At 46.0% G+C, this 23,361-nt stretch overlaps 1 protein-coding gene across 2 annotated transcripts in view; it reads left to right on the top strand.

The window, feature by feature from the left end:
- The window catches only part of pawr (PRKC, apoptosis, WT1, regulator), a 167,696-nt gene that overhangs the window by 83,081 nt on the left and 61,254 nt on the right, over positions 1-23,361 (top strand). For both annotated transcript variants that reach the window (XM_072552041.1, XM_072552040.1), the window contains one exon: positions 6,586-6,702. In XM_072552041.1, the coding sequence (XP_072408142.1) occupies positions 6,586-6,702 (117 nt within the window). The remainder of the gene's footprint in view (positions 1-6,585; positions 6,703-23,361) is intronic.

Below are 23,361 nucleotides of genomic sequence, written 5' to 3' on the forward strand. Positions count from 1 at the left end.
GATGCCCTGGGGTTGAAGGGTTCCGAGGCGGAGGATGAGGCTCCGAGATTGGGAAAGAAGCAATTGGCCATGCTATTCATGGTGTGATAGTTGAACCAGTGTGTCCAAAGTCAGTTTTTCACCTTAGTAACTGATCTCAGACTGCTGCTTGGCCTCGTCAGGGAGATCTAAGGCGATTCCTCCCATCGCATCAGCTGGGATTCAACACTGGGAATTACCATTAGGTGCCTCTGAATAAACCTTGGAACATCATCCAGGGAGACAGCCAGCCACTGCAAGCACCTCGAGCCACCAGCCTCGGTTCACTTCCGAAGATGGATGAAGTCATGACTTTGAACTTCATGGAAACTCTCTACAAGTATTTGCCAAGCAAATACATGCTTGGACCCAAAAGGACCCTGTGTTGCAAAGTTACATCGTATCATCCTAAATGGTGCATCAAAAGTACGTCCGATAGAAGAGTTGAAACCCTATATCAGGAGTTGAGCAGAGAAGATTATCTTGTGTGGAGCCTGGTTGGTTATCCCATGTCCAGGCCAGTGATCAGTACTTCAATGACAATCTAGGAATTTCTGAAGTGAAAATACCTGCAGGAACTATGTTGATGGCCTGGTACAGACACAGATATTGAAATCCTGGTCATATGGTGCAAGGTTTAGCAGGAAAACCAGAACGGCCCACCAGGAGCTTCATTGCAACCATAGGATTGGCTGGGGAGATGCTGGGTGGGAGGACACACAGATTTCGAAGGCATTTTATGGGCTCTGCATTCTTAATCCTTATCAATGTCCATTCAAAATGGATCAATGTGCACCAATAGGCCCGAGGTCCTTATAACTCGGTAATGGGACCATTTCCCAGTGGGCAGTTCCAGTCGTCTATGAAGACAAACGAGGTAAGGCACATCCACATGGCACCCTGTAGCCATCCTCAAACGGTCTGGCAGAGGATGAGGTCCCAGTGTGCAAAAGTAACATGAGAAAGCAAACTACAGGCAGTTTGGAAATGAAGCTTAGACATTTCTATTTCAGCTACAGGACAAAGCCACATACAAAGACAGGACTAGCCCCGGCAGAATCATTGGTGGGCCTACACCTTTGGACTCAGCTTAGCCTGACTTGTTCAAGGAGAAAGCGAGGACTGGCTGTGCTTTTCTAGCGCCACTCTCTTCGACTCAGACTTTCCCAAGCTTGCACTAAACTGAGAAGCCCAAAGAAAGGGGCGAAACCAGACTGAGATTTAAAACCAGGAGATACAGTCCACATAAAGGTGATGGCTTTCCATGGATTCAGGGAGTTATCCTTCAAATAAAATGGGAACAGTATGGTACATTGTTAACACCAGGAGAAGACCACACAAAAAAAAAACACGTTGACCACTGCGGACAGCAGGCATCCTCCACGGAGATGATTGTTTTGACAGACACCACCATCAGCATCCTTCACATCAACCTGCTGATGGGAAGCTCCATCCAATTAAAACCTCGAGAGCCATCCTGAGGACTATGATGGCTCAGACTTGGAGATGGAGACAGAGGCAGTGGTAGATCAGTCAGAGTTCACCACTGAGAGTGAGCTCCTGGGCTGACTTGCCAATAGTCTTCACAGAAGCGACGTTGGCCTACCTTTTATACAGCCCCCAACCAGACCCAGAAAGCAACAGGAATGGGGCCAACGACAAAACAATGCAAGACACCCCACTGTCACAAAATCAAGGTGGAAGACTCGGAGGGGGAAATGTGTGATAATCCCCTACAAGGCTGATGGTGAATCACCAATTAACCTCCTTGTGGTGCTCGTTGAGTATGAGTTGCCTTGGTAATAGGCAGTGGCCTTCCCTGCTGGAACCCCTCACTTGAGCCCTTCATAAAGCAGACCCAGGGATGGGTCTACAAAACTGTTTAGAGTGGCTATATTTTGCCATTTAACAATAAATGATGTTCCTTTCCAGTCAGGCTTCCTGAGTCATTACATCCCATCTGGTCATGAATATCAAGGCCTTAAAATAAATTAGATTCAACCAACAATTTGAGATGGTCCCTGTCCCAACAACACACCAAAAACATTTTCCTTCTCTGTCCTCTGCATCTCTTACCAATTATAGTTCTTAGATCTCCTATGCTCTGCTCGATTTAAGTATTGGTTCTGGACATGAAGGTTAGTGCTTTCATTGTCAAGCACATTAGAATGATTTGAGGTAGTGGAAGGCATGAAAACAATGTGCATTTACACACTGATCAGACTGACTCTGCAACTTAACAGATCAAAACATTTATTGGATAAGGTTTATCTATTTGGACTGAGATGAAAAAGCAGGAAGGAATTCACAAACCTTGAAAAATGTAATGTGGGGAAATGTAAATTATGGTCAGAGATGTGTAGAGGCAGTTGGTGAAATTCTCTGTTTCTTTAGTTGAGTATTTGGAATTCCTACGGTGTGGAAGCAGACAATTTGACCCATCAAGTCCATTCCGACCCACCAAAGATCATCCTACTGAGACCCAGCACCAGCCCCCTTGTCTATAACCCTGTATTTCCCATGACCAACCCACCTAACCTGCACATCTTTGGACAGTGCAGACACAGACAGTTGCGTGAAGGTGGAATTGAACCTGGGTCCCTGGTACAGTGAGGCGGTAATGCTAATCACTGAGCCACCATGCCAGCCCTACCAGTTCTGTATTGTATTCTTTGGAACGTTATGTAGAAAGTTTGAATCTACTGATCATGTGACTTCTTTACATCACAGCACAAACCATTTGTGATTTTATGTACTTTTAACTACTTCCATGTTGTTGGAGGATCTGACAAAGGGGTTTGTTGGTTGTTGACTGTAAATGTCATGTACACATTAACTCAGCATTACAGTATTATTAACAATTTGGATTCCTCCCTCTATTAATTATGGATGACACTGTGGCTCAGTAGCTAGCACTGCTGCCTCCCAGTACCAGGGACCTGGCTTTGATTCCAGTCTCAGGTGACTCTCTGTGTGGAGTTTGCACGTTCTCCCTGTATCTGTGTGTGTTTCCTCCAGGTGCTCCGGTTTCCTCCCACAGTCCAAAGATGTGCAGGTCAGGTGAATTAGTCATGCTAAATTACCCGTCGTGTTCAGGGGTAAATGTGGAATAATAGGGTAAGGGGATGGTTGCGGGTGGGTTACTTTTCAGAGTAGGCTTGTTGGGCCAAATGGCCTGTTTCTACACTGTCAGGATTCAATGATTCTGTAATTATATGCCCTTTCGTTAATATCAGGTAAAGTTGTGATAGTCCCAGCTTCCTATCTCATTGTTAGATGGTGGTGCTTTAACCTGAGGGTCAGCACGCCACAATGACCTTAGTCTGTTTAGGAATTTAACTTGTGCTATCGACATCACTGTGCTTTACAGACCAGTCACACAGCCGCAAGTGGACCCCTTTACGTAAGAACTGAACTAACAGGAACAAGACGGGAACATTTGGCCTTTTGAGATTACTGCATCATTGAATGTAATCATGACCTGCTCCTTGATCACAAACCCACGTTCTTGATGTTCACCACATCCCATGATTCCTTTAAGAGCCAAAAGTTCATCGACCTGGGTGTTGATTATATTCAATGACCGAGTGTTCACAGCAAATCCCAAATCCTTGCTGCAGCAGATTAAATGGTCGGGCCTCCTCAGTAAGTGAAACTAACAGGAAACAAACTGTGATCGTACCACAGAGCATCCTTTCTGGAAAGAAAACATATTCCAGCTTCCAGATTCCATTTTGTTGGAACCATAACATGCCAGAAATGTGTTTCTGTTTGGTCCATTGTTAATAAGAATGTTGGGAGACATCGTGGGGGGTTTAGTTCAGTATGTCTGATGACATGTCATTGGGTAACTGGTCTCCTGGATTTACTTGGTTGCCTGAGGGAGTTGGAAAGGAATTTCTCCAATCGTATCTTTCTGAGAGTGATGCTGGTTCAGTTTGCCTCCCACGTAGTTGGTGTTCTGAAAAGCTCAGTGGGTCAGAAAAGCATCTGCGAGGAAGCGATGAACATCCCTGAACTCCAGGAGCAGGAGGAGGCCATTCAGCTTCTTCTGCTGTTCAGTTAGATCTTGATTGTTTACCTGATTGCTTCCATTACCCTTAACCTCTTTAGCCAATAAAAATCTATTGACCTGCTGAGTATTTTCCATTTTTTTAAATTTCAAAAATCCATCAGCTGCAGTGTTTTGCTTTTAAAAAAAACAATTGATATTTCAGTGTCAATAAGTTGAGTGGCCATCAGTTTTTTTAGAGGGGGGAGAGAGCTGCAAACTTCCATGACTCTTTGTGTGACAAAGTGTTCCCAAAGTGTTCCCCATACTCCAATTTTAAGTTTACACCACCTTGTTTTATGCTCTTTGTCAGTGTTCCTTTCCATCTCCCCATCCTAACTCAGTAATCACCTTTGACACATCGACTAGAATATTAATGTAATCATCTGTATTCGGAATACAAACCTTTGCTCCGTATCATTCCGATGAACCTGCCTTGCACCCTGTACAGGGGAAGCACTATCTCCTACCTGAGTGGGTGACCTGGGTTCAATTCCAGCCTCAGGTTACTGTCTATGTGGAGTTTCCCCCCACAGTGTAAAGGTGTGCAGGTTAGGGTAGAATGGTTGTTGGAAATTGCCTTGGACATTAGGTGAATTAATTACTGGTATCAGGTGGGCATGGGATGCTCTTTGAAGGGTCAGTGCGGACCGAATGTCCTCCATCTGCACTTTGGGGATTCTATGATTCGGTGAGAATTAATGCCCAAATCTGCAGACCACTGCACCAGGCCAGAGCTCAGTACAACTTTTGGAGAGCTTCCCCCACCTTCACTGAGAGTTGCAGCCCTCCTTACTGAGCTCCCAGACTCACTCGGTAAATTAATTTTGATGATCTGGTTTTCCAGGTGAAAGACCAAAACTTCAACCTGTGTTTGCTCTGACTCACGCTCCAAGCAGTGTCTTGGTTTGAAGTGGCTTTGTGTGTTTGATAGGGAGATCCAACTTTGTTCTTTACTTTCTCAACTCAACAGAAGTTAAACAATAAACTCCAGAACATTGTGAACATCACCCAGGTAGAGGGTATAAAAACAACATGTGTTTTGAAAATAAGTCAATGAGGTTGAACAGCCTCGTTTAATGAGATGAAATGATGGAATATATGAAGAAGAACGATCTGACTGACAATTGTGAAACCGTCAGTTGTGTAATAAAGAGTTTTATTTGCTTTCTGATTGGCTTTTTAAAAATTCATTCTTAGGACATTAGTGCCATTGGTTGGGTCAGTATTTATTGCTCGTCCCTAATTGCCCCTTGAGAAGGTGGGGATGAGCTGCCTTCTTGAACCGCTGCAGTCCATGTGCTGCCCACAATACCCTGAGGGAGGGAGTTGTAGATTTCAGTTGCAGGAAAGCAGGGCACCATATGACTGGACCTGTCCAATGAGCAGTTACAGGTGGGGCAAATGGAAATGGGGGTATCGTGATGTAACCACCAGAAAGAAATACCTCCAAATGGAATTGACTCTCTGGGCTCCTCATGTGGACATTGGCAAGTGGCAATGAGAAAGTTCCCAACGTCACATCAAAACCTCAAATTCTTCACAACATTTGCTGAGTGTATCCAATTATCTCTTCTTTTGTTTCAGATTTCCAGTGTTTGCAGTTCTTTGTTGTTATTGACTTTTGTTTTGCACATAAGTACAGATTTCACGTTGTTTTAGTGAAATTCCGGCAGCTTTGTATCAGGACAAAAGATTTGTTTCCTCTATTGGAAACAGAGCAGTTTGTTGTGGGTCAGCCGCAGTGGAAAGGTGGGAATTGATGGACAGAGCCCAGGGACTATTCATTAGTCTCCCCTGATCTGGTAACCACCCAATCAGCCAGAGTCTACTTGACTCGTGGGTGGGGCTAGAGGGACTGCATGGCCTCTTTTTGTGATACAATGGTAGTGTATCTGTTAACTATATGACAGTGGCAGTGGTCAATTGACTGCGAAGGTGTATTCTAACATATCCAAAAATAACATTAATCGCAGTCAGTCTTTTACAGTAAGGCTTCAGCAGACCCTGGGTGTGAGGAGATTTTTCTTCCTTCTCTTTCCCATTTCAGGGACCTCTCCAGGTTCCCAACTCATGCTGACAGCATGGAGCAGCGGTGGGTAATTGAGCCAATGATCAGCAAGAGAGAGCGCGGTGAGTTGGTGACTGTGGAGCCCGCTGGTTCCCCGTGTCCCAGCGCTTTGTAGTTGCAGGCTGGTCAGTCTGGAGAGCTGTGTACTGTGCCCAGGTGGAGTCTTGTATCTTCCTGGACATCTAGTGCACTCATCTGGAGCTGTTTGATTCAGATACATCAAGGAGGCTCTTGTAGCATGTTGGTAACGTCCCTGCCTCAGAGCTAGGAGACCTGCGTTCAAGTCCCACCTGCTCCAAAACACATCTGACCAGTTTGATTTTACGAGTGTAGAATAGAGCTCAGCCATTTCCTGGCACAACTGTTCCTCACATCAGTGAAACCTGTTTGATCAAGGGATTATGTTGCTGTACTTTTGAAAACCTCTCCATTACTTTCCCTGCAGAGTCCCGATGATGATGATCATTCTGACCAGAAGCTGCAGCAGAGAGAGGATGCCATTACTCAACAGAACACTCTCCAGAACGAGTCCATCACATCTGATCCAAACAGCCCGTACATCGTAAGGATTTCTTCATTAAGCTTGTTGTTTTCTATTTTTGTTTGCTATTGCAGTACTGGTGCTGCGATCTACAATTAATAGTGTTTTATAATTGCTTTAAAACTCTAGAATGCTGTAAAGTAATGATGTCCTGATTTGTGGGAGTTGGGGAGGTGGGGGGTGGGTGGATGGGGGTGGGAGTTGGAGAGGTCAGTAGATGGAGATCTGTAACACCTGCGTTACTGTTGACCTGGAAGTTGGATCTTGCATTAGTATTTATCTCTGTATGTACTAGCTTCTGAAGAACCAGCCGATTCATCACACTTCCTAGACCCTTTCCTGTAGGCCTGCTTTACTTTTCAAGTCTTGATCACATTTCTTTTTGGAAGTTACTATTGACTCCCCTTCCACTGCTCTGTTAGACAACAGGTTCCAGGTGAGAGCAATTTGCGATATTGGAACTAAATCTCAATTCCACTCCGGTGCTTCTGCCAGTGATCTTACACCTCTGTTTATCAACCCTCCTGGAAACTGTTCCTCTTTATTTTCTCGATCAAAGCCTGTTCTGTTTTTTAGCCCGTCCAGTAAATCTGCCCTTAACGTCCCTGCACCAAGGAGAATAGGGAGAGGGTCTCCTGTGTCTCTCTGCTCTTCACATTAGCAAAGTCCTCCCTGCTGTCCCCATTATCGGAGGGATGTGATCGCACTGGAGAGGGGACAGGGGGAGATTTACCAGGATGTAGCCCTGGGCTGGAGAGTCTCAGTGATGGAGAGAGATTGGACAGATTGGGGCTGTTTCCCTTGGAGCAGAGGAGATTGAGGGGGAACAGGATTGAGATGGATAAGGTGATGACAGGCAGAGACAGGGGTAGACAGGAAGGAACCATCACCCGTTGATGGAGGGATCATGACCGGGGGCATAGATTTAAGTGGCAGAAGGTTTCGAGGGGATGTGCGAAAAATCTTTTTCCCCACAAGGTGTGGGAATCTGGAACTCTCTGCCTGTAAGGGTGGGAGAGGCAGAAACCCTCATTACATTGAAGAAGTGTTTCAATGTGGAGTTGCAATGCCAAGTCATACGGGGCAATGGGCCAGGTACTAGGAAATGGGATTAGAATAGTCAGTTGTCTGTTTTTGACCAGAGCCTACCCCCACGATGGGCCCAAGGGCCATTTCCTGTACTGTCAATCTCTATGACCTCTTATAACAGCGGTGATGATGTGGGATGTTGTGGTTAGATTTTCTGCCACCAAACCTCCTCGCTGCTGTCAGGCTAAGGTGCACGTCCCAGGTGGGGAAGGATGCCCACACTCAGTCTTCGGCAAGACAGGTGTCTAAGGTGGTGGGCGGGAAAATATCTCTGGGTGTTGTTCATATGGACTTCCAGAAGGCTTTTGGTAAAGTCCATATAAGGGCCTGTTAATGGAATTGAGGGCTTATTGCTGACATGGCTGGGAAATTGGTTGAATGGCAGATGGCAGAAAGTTGGGATAATGTATAGGTCCTCAAGTTGGCAGCATGTGCCAGCAGTGTCCCACAGGATGTGTGTTATGGTCTTAATTATTCACCTTATTTATTAGTTACTTAGCTAATGGTATAAGAAGTGATATATCCAAATTTGTTGATGACACACACGTTAGGCAGCATTGTAGACAGTGTAGATGATAGCATAAATTTACAAAAGGCTACTGATAGACTAAGTGAATGGGCAAAACTGTGGCAGATGGAGATCAAGTCAGTAAATGTGTGGTTGTACATTTTAAACCGAAGAAGGATAGATCAGGGTACTTTCTAGATGATATGAAGCTACAGATATCCAAAGACACTTAGGGATTCAACTGCATAGATCTTTAAAATATCATGAACTGGTACAGAAAATAATCAAGATGCCTAATGGAATACTGACAGTAGAGGGCTGGAGTACAAAGATGCAGAGATTATGCTGTAGATATACAAAACCCCCCTCAGAGTACTGTGAGTGGATCAGGACACCACCCCTTAGGAAGGAGATACCGATCTTGGAGGGAGTACAACAAAGGTTTATAATAGCGATACCTGGACTTATGAGGAGAGCTCAAATAAATGAGAGCTGTTTTCTCTTGAATTTACAAGGTTCAGGGGCAATTTGATTGGAGTCTTCAAGACATTAACAGGAAAAGGCAGACAAACTAAAGAGAAACTATTTCTACTGGTTGGAGATTCTAGAGTTAGGGGCATAGTGTGAGAATTAGGGCCAGACTGTTCAGGAGAGGTGTTAGGAAGCACTTCTACACACACACAGTGGGAGGGGTTTGGAACTCTCTTCCACAAACAGCAGTGGATGCTGGATCAGTTGTTCATTTTAAGTTTGAGGTAGTTTTTTTTGTTAAACGCAGGTACTAAAGGATAATGGCCCACGACAGGAATATTGAGTTAGGTCACAGATCAACCATGATCTGTGGGCGGCACGGTGGCACAGTGGTTAGCACTGCTGCCTCACAGCGCCAGCGACCCGGGTTCAATTCCCGCCTCAGGCGACTGACTGTGTGGAGTTTGCACATTCTCCCCGTGTCTGCGTGGGTTTCCTCCGGGTGCTCTGGTTTCCTCCCACAGTCCAAAGATGTGCAGGTCGGGTGAATTGGCCATACTAAATTGCCCGTAGTGTTAGGTAAGGGGTAAATGTAGGGGTCTGGGTGGGTTGCCCTTCGGCGGGGCGGTGTGGACTTGTTGAGCCGAAGGGCCTGTTTCCACACTGTAAGTAATCTAATGATCCCATTGAAAGGTGGAACAGTCTCAAGAGGCTGAATGGCCTTCTCCTGTTCCTGTGTTTACATTTTAACGGCTACTGTGTTCTCACATAATGCTGGTAACCAGCATAGATGCTGAGCTGGTTAAGGCACACCAGACAACTCTGGTTAATACCTGCCAGGTGCAGTCCTTTGTCAATAATTTCTAATCTCTCTGTTTGGAGATATTTTTTAGACCTCTGGAGCAGCCGGGGCTTGAGCCTAGGCCTCCTGGGTCAGAGTAAGAAAGTTCCCGCTGTACCACAAGAACCCAGTGAGTAGTTATGGTCTGGAATACACTGCCTGGAAGTGTGGTGGAGGCAGGTTCAATTGAGGCATTCCAGAGGGTCATTGGATGATTATCTGAATCGAAATGATGTGGAGGGGAATGGGGAAAGGGCAGGCGATTGGCACAAGGTAATGATGCTTGTTTGAACTATGGCCTCCTCCTGAACCTTACCAGTGCTCTGATTCTGTCTCTGTGTAAGATTGGCACAGTCTGCATTGTACATCTAACGGGACAGAATGTCCTTCCCCAGTGATGGCCAATAATGGAAGGGCTTGTACATACAAGGTGTATACCTGAATCTATTGATCTCCATGATAACATTTCCAGCCAGCTGCAGCTAATGTTCAAGATCACTACCTTCTAGTCTAAATAGAAACGCAGCAACTAAACATCAGTCTCACAGTGTTACGTTACCAAATGTTGCTTGTCCAGCTGAATCAGTAAAATATTTATCTGACCTGCATGCTGACAAAAACAAATGTTATTCTTCAGTTGACTGCCTGTTAAATGTCCAAACTTCCCTACTTTACAAACCTGCTCCCATTAATAACTACACGGTGGCTCAGTGGTTAACACTGCTGCCTCACAGCGTCAGGGACCTGGGTTCAATTCCAACCTTGGGCGAGGAGTTTGCACACTCTCCCTGTGTCTGCATGGGTTCCCTTTGGGTGATCCAGTTTCCTCCCACAATCCAAAGATGTGTAGGAATTGGCAATGTTAAATTGCGCATAGTGTTCAGGGCTGTGTAGTCAGAGGTAAGTACTGAGTAGGGGAATAGATCTGGGTGGGTTACTCTTCGGAGGGTCGGTGTGGACTTGTTGGGCCGAAGGGCCTGTTTCCACACTGTAGGAATGCTAATCTAAGAGAAACAGTCCAGAGGCTGGTTAACATGTTTAAATTCTGGAGTTTGGAGAGATGTGGCTGTGCGCCTAACCTTCTCACAGGGTTTCGATCATTCAGACTTGAGATTAGATTCCCTGCAGTATGGAAACAGGCTAGTACTGTTAAAGCTAGTACTTCTGGCGTTGAGTGATTTTTAACTTTGTCCACCCCAGTCCAACACCAGCACCTCCACATCGTTTCTCAACATAGCTCTGCTGAGACAAATAGATAATCCTGTGGTGTTTGCAGGATGCCATTTGAACCTTCAGACCCCACCGCATCATAGAATTGTCTTTCTGTGGGAGAGTTGGTCTGTACACTATCTGCCTTGTCTTCACCATGTTGACAGAGCGGCTGTCTCCTTTGTTATGACACGATACAAATTCGAAGAATGGTGAGCTGTGTTGTGCTATGTCCCTCAGATAGCGTACCTCTAAGATGCATTCAGTTCAGAAAAGAAACAAAGTCAGTTTATCCTTCAAGCCAGTTTCACCATTCAATATGATCCTGCCTGATCCATTTGTGTGCTGAATTCCACATTCCCTTGTAGCTTTAATTACCTTAGATTTTTGATCATCAAGGAACTCTTTTGATCTCAGCCTTAAAAATATCCAATGGCCTACCTTCACTGTCTTCTGAGGCAGAAAATTCCAAAACCTCACAACACTTAAGAAGAAAAAAATATTCCCATCATGTCTGTCCTAAAATGGCAACTTGTAAAAACAACGTTCCCTGCTTCCGGACAGACCTACAAGAGGAACTATCCTTTCCACATCCACCTTGTCGAGACCATTCAGTTTCTCGTACATTTCAATCAAATCACCCCTCGCTCTCTAACCTCCAGTGGAATCAAGCCCAGCTCATCCTATGCTCATGATGCCATCATTTTGTGTGACCTGAGAAGGTCAATGTGTCAGATGCCATCTTACCTGGGGCCATGTGTTATGGACTAGGCCAGACCACTCTGAACATTCTTGAGCAGGCAGCCCAGATTATACTTTGTAATTTGTTCTGGTATATGTACAGTGAAAATTACCTGGAGGAAGTTAGCGAGGTTGACTCCCAGGTTTTAAAATAGACAAAAATTTATTCACAAAATTACACAAAGAACAGAAATAAAGAATCCATTCAGAAGTCAGTCTATCCAAACTAGACTTAATTATGTTGTTCCGAATATCTACAACAGTCCCAATAATCAACCCTTCCCCTTAAAAAACTGTAAAAATGGAACAAATGCTTACAGGTTGAAGTTAGGAGGGCAGAAGGAGAGAGAAATAACCTGTTTCCACAGAGCTGAACTCCTAACTAGGTGTGGACTGAACTTCTCAGTTAGAGAGCTGACCACTCCCCTTTCATTACACAGGTCACTTCTAAAACATGACCACTTTGACCTGAAGTCTCATCTGTTTACATATAAACAAAAGGCCTCTCCAAATCCTTTTCATCTCTGAACCAAAGTAGTCACTCCGGAGCTGGGAGCTGTTTACAACCCCTCACTAACCTCCAGTGGAATCAAACACAACTTATCCCATGCTCCTGATACCATCATCTTGTTTGACCTGAGAATGTCACCGTCTCAGACACCATCCTACCTGGGGCCTTGGAGGAACTGTGAGGCAAGGGAGGAAGAATACAAGACCTGAATATTGATGGAATGAAGAAAGACAGCAGGAAGATACTGAACAGAGGAATCTTTGTTCATGAATCACAAAAAACTAGCATCCAAGCTCAGCAGTTGATAGAGAAGGCCGATTTAATGTTCACCTTTATTTCAAAGGGAATGAAGTATAAACATAGGGCAATTTTGCTAAAACTATACAACGCACTAGTCAGACTACAGTTGGAGAATTGTGAACAGTCTGGGTTTCTTATGGAAGGAAAGACAGGCTGACATTGGAGGCTAAGGTAAAAACAAGGACTGCAGATGCTGTAAACCATAGTCTAGATCAGAGTGGTGCTGGAAAAGCACAGCAGGTCAGGCAGCATCCGAGGAGCAGGAAAATCGACGTTTCGGGCAAAAGCCCTTCATCAGGAATCCAATGACATTGAAGGCAGACCAGAAAAGGTTTGCTCAGCTGATCCCAGATATGGAGGGACTGTCTTCTGATGAGAAGTTGAGTAGGATTGGGTCTGTACTCAATGGAATATAGAAGAATAAAAGTGAAACAGAAATTGAAATTGATGGAAAAGCTTAGCAGGTCTGGCAGCATCTGTGGAGAGAAATCAGAGTAAACGTTTTGGATCCGGTGACCTTTCCTCAGAATTTATGGTAGCTAGGAAAAAGTTGGTTTCTATGCAAAAGACAGGGTGGGGGGTAGGGGGTAAAGTGTAAACAATAGGTGGGGATAGAGCCCAAAGAGAGAGAAGAACAGTTAGATAGACAAAGGAGTGGGTAACAATCTGGCTGGGAGGGTGAATAGCTGTTAATGGGGACTGTGTAATGGGTGACAATGATGATGTGTAATAGCAGACTGAGTGGGGGTCAGGGAAATGGAGGGTGAATAGCTATTAATCAAAGGTGACCTTATTGAAACATAGGGACTTATGGTTCTGAGGAAGGGTCACTGGACCCGCAACATTAACTCTGCTTTCTCTTCACAGATGCTGCCAGACCTGCTGAGCTTTTCCAGCAACTTCTGTTTTTGTTTCTGATTTACAGTAGCCGCAGTCCTTTCGGTTTTTATTTAAGGTTCTTAGGGGCTTGAGCAGGTAGATGTTTAAAGATTGAATCACCTTGTGGGAGAGTCTGGGAGTGGAGGGCATTATCTCAGAATGAGGGGTCACCCATTTAAGACAGAGATGAAGAATTTTTTTCTCTAGGAGAGGTGTGGATCTGAAGAACTCCTTACTTCTGGATTGGTGGTGCTGGAAGAGCACAGCAGTTCAGGCAGCATCCAAGTGGCTTCGAAGCCACTTGGATGCTGCCTGAACTGCTGTGCTCTTCCAGCACCACTAATCCAGAATCTGGTTTCCAGCATCTGCAGTCATTGTTTTTACCTTTTTAGAAGTCCTTACTGCAGGGGACTGTCGAGGCTGGGTCATTGAGTGTATTCAAGACTGAGACAGACAGATTTTTCATGAAGAAGGGAATCATGGATTATGGGGAAAAGGCAGGAAGGTGGAGTTGAACATTATCACTTCAGCCATTGAATAGCAGTGCTGACTCAATGGGCTGAATGGCCTACTTTCGTTCCTATGTCTTATGGTCTTGAAGCATGACATGGTGAAAGTGTGCTAAGTTTTATAACTGAATAGCTCAATATTAGCCCATACTCTGAAATGCCTGTGTCTTTAATGTTTACATATATGTGGAGCTGTAATAAACCTGCTTCTTTCAGTACCTTGCAACTCATGCGTTGTCCCTCCTCCTCATTCTTAAATTGATCCCCCTTTACTCTGAGACTGTGCCCCCTGGTCCTAGCCTCTCCCAGGAGGGGGACCATCCTCTCAGTGTTGACCCTGTCAAGCCCCTTAAGAATCCGATGTGTTTCACTGAGGCCACCTTTCATTCTTCTAAACTCTAGGGAGTGCAGTCCCAACTTGTTTAGTCTTTGCTCATAAGGTAGTCCCTCCATCCCTCCTTCTCCAAACTGCCCACGATGATATAATATTTTTCCCGAAGTACGGGGAACCAAAACTGCTCACAGTGCACCAGATGTGGTCTCACCAGCCCCTTGTCCAGCCACAGTGAGACTTCCTTTCTCTTGTACACCAACCCCTTGAGCTAAGGGCTACCATGCCTGCTGCTGCTGTGTGTTAGCTTTCTATGTTTCACTCCTCCCCACCACCCGAGTCCCTCTGTGTTACAGCTTTCTGCAGTTTTACTCCAGTTAAATAAAAATGGTTTTGTTCTCCATTCCGAAGGGAATAACTTCACACTTTCTCACAACGTACTCCATTTGCCAACTTCTTGCCTACTTATTTGATTGATGTGTATAAAATTCTAAAAGAGATTGATGAGGTGGATGCGGAACAGATGCTCCCCTCTGTGGGACAGTCACGAGCAAGAGGTCAGAGATACAGAGTGAGAGGAGGTAGCTTCCAAACTGAGATGAAGAGAAACAACTTCCCTCTGAGGGTTATGAATCTGTGAACTTACTGTCCTCGAGTGCAGTCGGGGCAGAATCAATCGACAGATTCAAGAAAGAAAAAGATATGTTTCTGATGAAAAGCAGCACTGTGGCTTAGTGGTTAGTACTGTTGCCTCACAGTGCCAGAGACCCAGGTTCAATTCTCACCTCAGGCAACTGACTGTGGAGTTTGCACATTCTCCCCGTGTCTGCATGGGTTTCCTCCGGGTGCTCCGGTTTCCTCCCACAGTCCAAAAATGTGCAGGTTAGGTGAATTGGTCATGCTAAATTGCCCGTAGTGTTAGGTGAAGGGGTAAATGTAGGGGTATGTGTCTGGGTGGGTTGCTCTTCGGAGGGTCAGTGTGGATTTGTTGGGCCGAAGGACCTGTTTCCGCACGGTAAGTAAGTAATTAATAAAGAATGGAGACAGGAAAGTGGAGTTGAGACCTGGATAAGATCATGTTAAATGGCAGAATGGGTTCAAAGGGCTGAATTGCCTAATTCCTGCTCCTAATTCCTATTGTTCCAGTCCTTAGCTTGTCAGTATCTCTCTGCAAAACATTTATATTCCCCCTTGCAATCTGCCTTTCCATTAATTTTTTTGTCATCTACACATTTGGCTACAGTATGTTCACTTGCTTCCTCCAAGTCATTAATATATTGTAAACTGTTACTGTCCCAGCACTGTGGAACCCCACTGGTCAACCTGATAAAGCCCCTTCCCCCCCACCCCCTCGCTGTTTCCTGCCCATGAGCCAGATCTCCATCCATGCTAATGTACTCCCTCTAAATCGAATGAGTTATATTATGTGAGCTAAGATAAACATTGCTGGGTTAGGTACAAATGTCCAACAGGGGCCAAGCCGTAATCCACAAGGCCAGGTCAGGCTGTACTGACTGCTGGAAGCTGCAGTTTGTAAATAGTGATTGATACTATCTGTAACTAGAAACTGATAGTGGTGATAGGTAAGTGAAAAATACCAGAAATATGTACCGATACCTCCTTTCAAACCATTTTGCAATTCTGTGGCAAGTGGAGAGATTGTAGAGAAGGTGATCCACTGCTGGAGCATGAAGTCTCTGGACTGTGAGCCGTAAGACTGTGGGTTCAAGTTCCACTGCAGAGACTTGTGTGTAAAATCCTGGCTGTTAGTGCAGTACTGAGGGAGTGCTGCACTGTCACAGGTGCCGCTGTATGGATGAGATACAATCTCCTCTCCGAGGTAGAATTACAAGATCCAATGGATCTGGTGGCCTGGTCAGTTTGTCACCCACTCTTGGTCCCCAATATCAGATATTGAGCTGCCTTCCTTCCCTGATGTACAGTGAACAATCCCTGTATCTGGCTACTCCTCTTTCTCTCCAGGCTCCACCTATCAGCCACAGCCCTGCCCCTGCACAACCCCACCCCAGTCCTCATGTCACTAGCATGAATCCTGCCTTCGCCCCATAACCCTTGACCCCTGAATAATCATGAGCCGATCTATCTCTGTCTTAAACACACTGACTGACTTGACCTTCACAGCCCTCTGCAGCAATGAGTTTCACAGATTCCCCTCCTTCTGGCTGAAGAAATTCCTCCTCATCTGAGTTCTGGAGGGTCCTGGCTCACTCTGAGGCTGTTCTCTCTGGTCCCAGTCCCCTAATTAGTTGAAACATCCTCTATCCATCCTGAACTTGGACTTCCAAATTCCTTTGTGCTTCAGAATTCTAAAGCCTTTCCCTGTTTATAAAATAGTCTGCACCTCTTTTCCCACTGGAATGCATAACCTCCCACTTTCCCACATTGAGTTCCACCTGGCACTCCTTTGCTCACTCCCCTAACGTGTTCAAGTCCTTCTGCAGCCTCCCCCCCTTCCTCAACACTATCTGTCCCTCCACCTACCTCTGAGTCACCTGCTGCCAGCCCTGCTGAGTTTCTCCAGCACGTTCTGTTCCTGTTTGTTTCTGTTCTACAGATCTTTGTTTCATTGCAATATTGACCCATCGGTCAGCATCACGTGGCTGTTATTGGGAGTTAGCTGTGCACAAACAGTCTGCTGCTCTACAACAACCCTTCTGCTCTGTGTCATTGCCTGTGAAACACTTTGCGTTGTGCTGTAGGTTGTGCTGTATAAAGGCAAGGCTTTTCTAACAGGAATACTGCGTTCTGTCCCCATTTCTAAATCTTATTAATTGTTGGGTAGGTTTTGATGTCACGCTTTATGGGCTGAGAAAGATGCCAAGATGAAGAAAAAACGAACCAGTCTGTGTGTGGATTGGGTGCTCTTCATGTTGAATGTGATTTCTGGTCAGTCCGTGAATTGGAAGGAAAGCCATGGCTGACCTTGTTAGGAAATTTATGATTTTCTCTTTAGAGCAGAAGCCAAATCTCCTGCAATGTGGAACTGGGGCCAAGTTCCCAAGTGACACATGAAGGGCCATAAGAACCATGTGTAGTGATGTAGCTGCATGGAAAACAGGGAGCAAATTTCTAGCTAAATTGAAAACTCAGCTGCTCATATCGGACTTGCATTGTCATAATTACCCGTCACCCACGGTGCTTGCTGACCTCCCAATACTTCAGCAACTCCATTCTAAAATTCTCACCTTATTTCTCAAATCTCTTAGTGGCATCACCCCTCCCTTACTTTGTAATCTTTCCCAGACTTCCAGCTCCTCCGAAATCACTCAGATGCCATTAGCCACGCAGCTGCTACAGCCACCACCACTGCGACAAACAATGATGTCACTTCCGCCCCCACACTGCACAGACCACAGCCACCATTGACACCACCGCCAACATTCCTGATGAAAGGCTTATGCTTGAAACGTCGACTCTCCTGCTCCTCGGATGCTGCCCGACCTGCTGTGCTTTTCCAACACCACACTTTTTGACTCTGTTCTCCAGAACCTGCGTTCCTCACTTTCTCCCCATAATGCTCTCTCAGCTGGCTTGGTATAATTTTTATAAAATAAAGAACTATGGATGCTGAGAATCTGAAACATAAATAGAAATTTCTGGAGAAGCTCAGCAGGTCTGGCAGCATCTGTGGAGTGAAAGTGAAATTAATGTTTTGGGTTCAGTGGCTGTTCTGATGAAGAGTCACCAGCATCAGAATATTAACTCTGCTTTCTCTCCCTCTCTCCATACACGCTGCCAGACCTGCTAAATTTTGCTAGCTGTTCCTGTTTTTGTTGGTCGAATTTTTGGCAGCCTGTTTGTAATCTTGGGAAGTGCCTTTGATGTTTGGTAACAGTGGTAAAGTTGCTGTATAAATGCAAATAGTTTTTTAAGAAATAGCGTGTCACAGACTTGAATGAATTGAAGAGTTCATTAAATGTAAAAAAAAATTCAGTCTTTTTTAACAATTCCCTCATGGGATGGAGACATCATTGGCTGGGCCAAAACTCAATGCCATGGAGATAGTTCAGAGATTTTGACCGAGGGTCAGTGAAGGAATGGCGACCGATTTCCAAGTCAGGATGAAGAGGGGCTTGGAGGGCAACTTGCAGGGAGTGTGGTTCTCATATATCTGCTGTCCTTGTCCTGCGACATGATGAATGTCTTGGGTTCAGGTAGGCCTTTTGGAAGCGGACTACTGGGTTCCTGCAGAGTAGATTACAGAAGGTGCATGCTGCTACTACTCTGCATCAGTGACGGATGGGGTGGGTGTTGATGGGGATGGGGTGGGTGTTGATGGTGATGGATGGGGTGGATGTTGATGGTGATGGGGTGGGTGTTGACGGTGATGGATGGGGTGGGTGTTGATGGGGATGGGGTGGGTGTTGATGGTGATGGGGTGGGTGTTGACGGTGATGGATGGGGTGGGTGTTGACGGTGATGGATGGGGTGGGTGTTGACGGTGATGGATGGGGTGGGTGTTGATGGTGATGGATGGGTGGGTGTTGATGGTGTTGGGGTGGGTGTTGACGGTGATGAATGGAGTGGGGGTTGATGGTGATGGATGGGGTGGGTGTTGATGGTGATGGATGGGGTGGGTGTTGATGGTGATGGATGGGGTGGATGGTGATGGATGGGGTGGGTGTTGATGGTGATGGATGGAGTGGGTGTTGATGGTGATGGATGGGGTGGATGGTGATGGATGGGGTGGGTGTTGATGGTGATGGGGTGCGTGTTGATGGTGATGGATGGGTGGGTGTTGACGGTGATGGATGGGGTGGGTGTTGATAGTGATGGATGGGTGGGTGTTGACGGTGATGGATGGGGTGGGTGTTGATAGTGATGGATGGGATGGGTGTTGATGGGGATGGGATGGGTGTTGATGGGGATGGGGTGGGTGTTGATGGTGATGGGGTGGGTGTTGACGGTGATGGATGGGGTGGGTGTTGATGGGGATGGGGTGGGTGTTGATGGTGATGGGGTGGCTGTTGACGGTGATGGATGGGGTGGGTGGTGATAGGGTGGGTGTTGATGGTGATGGATGGGTGGGTGTTGATGGTGATGGATGGGGTGGATGGTGATGAATGGGATGGGTGTTGATGGTGATGGGGTGGGTGTTGACGGTGATGGATGGGGTGGGTGGTGATGGTGATGGATGGGGTGGGTGTTGATAGTGATGGATGGGGTGGGTGTTGATGGTGATGGGGTGGGTGTTGATGGTGATGGGGTGGGTGTTGACGGTGATGGATGGGGTGGGTGTTGATGGGGATGGGGTGGGTGTTGATGGGGATGGGGTGGGTGTTGATGGTGATGGATGGGGTGGGTGTTGACGGTGATGGATGGGGTGGGTGGTGATGGGGTAGGTGTTGATGGTGATGGATGGGTGGGTGTTGATGGTGATGGGGTGGGTGTTGACGGTGATGAATGGAGTGGGTGTTGATGGTGATGGTTGGGGTGGGTGTTGATGGTGATGGATGGGATGGGTGTTGATGGTGATGGGGTGGGTGTTGATGGTGATGGGGTGGGTGTTGGTGGTGATGGTTGGGGTGGGTGTTGGTGGTGATGGTTGGGGTGTGTGTTGATGGTGATGGATGGGGTGGATGTTGATGGTGATGGGGTGGGTGTTGGTGGTGGTGGATGGGGTGGATGTTGATGGTGATGGGGTGGGTGTTGGTGGTGGTGGATGGGGTGGGTGGTGATGGTGGTGGGGTGGATGTTAATGGTGATGGATGGGGTGGGTGTTGATGGTGAAGGGGTGGGTGGTGGTGGATGGGGTGGGTGGTGAAGTTGATGAAGTTAATGAATATCATGGACATATTTGTGAGACTATTGTAATTTACTTTACAACAGTTTTTTGGGGCCTCCTTTTGGAATTAATTGTGTTTTGTGTGCATTGTTTGCGTTTTCGAACCAAACAAGATAAAAAAAGCTCCAGTTTAAACATTCAGGATGCATTTGTTTTACGCATTAGGGATATATCCAAAGCTTAGAGAAAGATTTCTTTCACTCTGAATGTCGTTTGGAAACGTCCTGTGCTGTGCATGGTTGAAGAGAGCTGTCCTGACCTAGGAAGGAAAGGATAAAGTGCAGCTGCTTTACCTTAGAGTGATCGTCCCAGACCATAAATGATGGGATAAAGCCGGGAAGAGATTGCTTAAAGCTGAATATGTTTATGCTCAGGCACATGCATGCCTTCAATAAAAAGCCAACCGTGGTTCCAGTCTATAAGTCAAGGTCACCAAGTGAATTAAATTTACAGAGCTGTTAAGAGACAGAGTCGTTGGTGTGAATACTGCACATGTTGTGTTTCTAGATACTGTACAAGATATGTTTTTGGTAACAAAAACAAAAAAATGCTGGAAAAGCTCTGCAGGTCTGGCAACATTGTGGAGAGAAATCAGAGTTAGCATAGTGACCCTTCCTCAGAACTGGAATTATGTTTTTGGCAGATGTGCTTAGGCTGTCCTTTGAGTACAATCCATAAACTATTGTTTCTCTTTTCCAATTTATAAAGGAATGTTTTGGGATTAATGGGATTATGTAGTTACCATGTATACACGGAATGTGGGTATTGTTGACTGGACGGGTATCCGTTGGGCATGCTATTGCACTCTGTGACATCATGGATCACCTTTGATACACTGAGCATGTGTGACAACCTTTGATACACTGAGCACGTGGGAGGGCAGCCATGAGTTGACACATTACTTTAATCGTGTCGGCAAACAGATCATTGTGTTTTGACAACATTTATATCACGTTGGCTAAATTAAACACAGTGTACTGAGGTATATATCCTGATGGTGAAGTCTTTTAGAACATAGAACATAGAACAATACAGCACAGAACAGGCCCGTCGGCCCACAATGTTTAGATTAGATTAGATTAGATTACTTACAGTGTGGAAACAGGCCCTTTGGCCCAACAAGTCCACACCGCCCTGCCGAAGCGCAACCCACCCATACCCCTACATCTACCCCTTACCTAACACTACGGGCAATTTAGCATGGCCAATTCACCTGATCTGCACATCTTTGGACTGTGGGAGGAAACCGGAGCACCCGGAGGAAACCCACGCAAACACAGGGAGAACGTGCAAACTCCACACAGTCTGAGGCGGGAAATGAACCCGGGTCTCAGGCGCTGTGAGGCAGCAGTGCTAACCACTGTGCCACCGTGCCGCCCAAATTGTGCCGAACATTTGTCCTAGCTTAAGCACCTATCCATGTACCTATCCAATTGCTGCTTAAATGATTCTGACTCTGCCACTCCCAGAGGCAGCGCATTCCATGCCCCCACCACTCTCTGGGTAAAGAACCTACCCCTGACATCCCCCCTATACCTTCCACCCTTCACCTTAAATTTATGTCCCCTTGTAACACTCTGTTGTACCCAGGGAAAAAGTCTCTGACTGTATGCTCTATCTATTCCCCTGATCATCTTATAAACCTCTATGAAGTCACCCCTCATCCTTCGCTGTTCCAATGAGAAAAGGCCTAGCATTCTCAACCTATCCTCATACGACCTATTCTCCATTCCAGGCAACATCCTGGTAAATCTTCTCTGCACCCTCTCCAAAGCTTCCACATCTTTCCTAAAGTGAGGCGATCAGAACTGCACACAGTACTCCAAATGTGGCCGTACCAGGGTCCTATCAGCTGCAATATCACCTCACGACTCTTGAATTCAATCCCTCTGCTAATGCATGCTAATATACCATAGGCCTTCTTACAAGCTCTATCCACCTGAGTGGCAACTTTCAAAGATCTATGATCAAGATCCCTCTGCTCCTCCACCTTCCTAAGAACCCTACCGTTAACCCTGTATTTCGCATTCTTATTTGTCCTTCCAAAATGGACAAACTCACACTTGACAGAGTTGAACTCCATCTGCCACTCCTCAGCCCAGCTCTGCATCATATCTAAGTCCCTTTGCAAATGACAACAGCCCTCCTCACTATCCACAACTCCACCAATCTTCGTATCGTCTGCAAATTTACTGACCCACCCTTCAACTCCCTCTTCCAAGTCATTAATAAAAATTACAAACAGCAAAGGACCCAGAACTGATCCCTGCGGAACTCCACTTGTAACTGGGCTCCAGGCTGAATATTTACCATCTACCACCACTCTCTGACTTCGACCGGTTAGCCAGTTCTTTATCCAACTGGCCAAACTTCCCACTATCCCAAGCCTCCTGACTTTCCACATAAGCCTACCATGGGGAACCTTATCAAATGCCTTACTAAAATCCATGTACACTACATCCACTGCTCTACCCTCATCCAAATATTTGGTCACCTCCTCAAAGAATTCAATAAGACTTGTAAGGCAAGACCTACCCCTCACAAATCCATGCTGGCTGTCCCTCATCAAGCAGTGTCTTTCCAGATACTCATAAATCCTGTCCCTCAGTACCCTTTCCATTACTTTGCCTACCACCGAAGTAAGACTAACTGGCCTGTAATTCCCGAGGTTATCCCTATTCCCTTTTTTGAACAGGGGCACAACATTCGCCACTCTCCAGTCCCCTGGTACCACCCCCATTGACAGTGAAGACGAAAAGATCATTGCCAACGGTTCTGCAATTTCCTCTCTTGCTTCCCACACAATCCTAGGATATATCCCGTCAGGCCCGGGGGACTTGTCTATCCTCAAGTTCTTCAAAATGCCCAACACATCTTCCTTCCTAACAAGTATCTCTTCTGGCTTACCAGTCCATTTCACACTCTCCTCTTCAACAAAACGGTCCCTCTCATTTGTAAATACTGAAGAAAAGTACTCATTCAAGACCTCTCCTGTCTCTTCCGACTCAATACACAGTCTCCCACTACTGTCCTTGATCGGACCTACCCTCATTCTCTTCATTCTCGTGTTTCCCACATACGCATAAAAGGCCTTGGGGTTATCCTTGATCCTACCCGCCAAAGATTTTTCATGCCCTCTCTTAGCTCTCCTAATCCCTTTCTTCAGCTCCCTCCTGGCTATCCTGTATCCCTCCAACGCTCTGTCTGAACCTTGTTTCCTCAATCTTATATAAGCCTCCTTCTTCCTCTTTACAAGACATTCAACCTCCCTCGTCAACCAAGGTTCCCTCACACGACCATCTCTTTCCTGCCTGACAGGTACATATATATCAAGGACACGTCGTATCTGTTCCTTGAAAAAGTTCCACATTTCCACGACATCCTTCCCTGACAGCCTATGCTCCCAATTTATGCTCCTCAGATCGTGTCTTGCAGCATTGTATTTACCCTTCCCCCAATTGTAAAACCTACCCTGTTGCACGCAC

Source organism: Chiloscyllium punctatum, chromosome 32, assembly GCF_047496795.1.
Source record: "Chiloscyllium punctatum isolate Juve2018m chromosome 32, sChiPun1.3, whole genome shotgun sequence".
Classification (NCBI taxonomy): domain Eukaryota; kingdom Metazoa; phylum Chordata; class Chondrichthyes; order Orectolobiformes; family Hemiscylliidae; genus Chiloscyllium; species Chiloscyllium punctatum.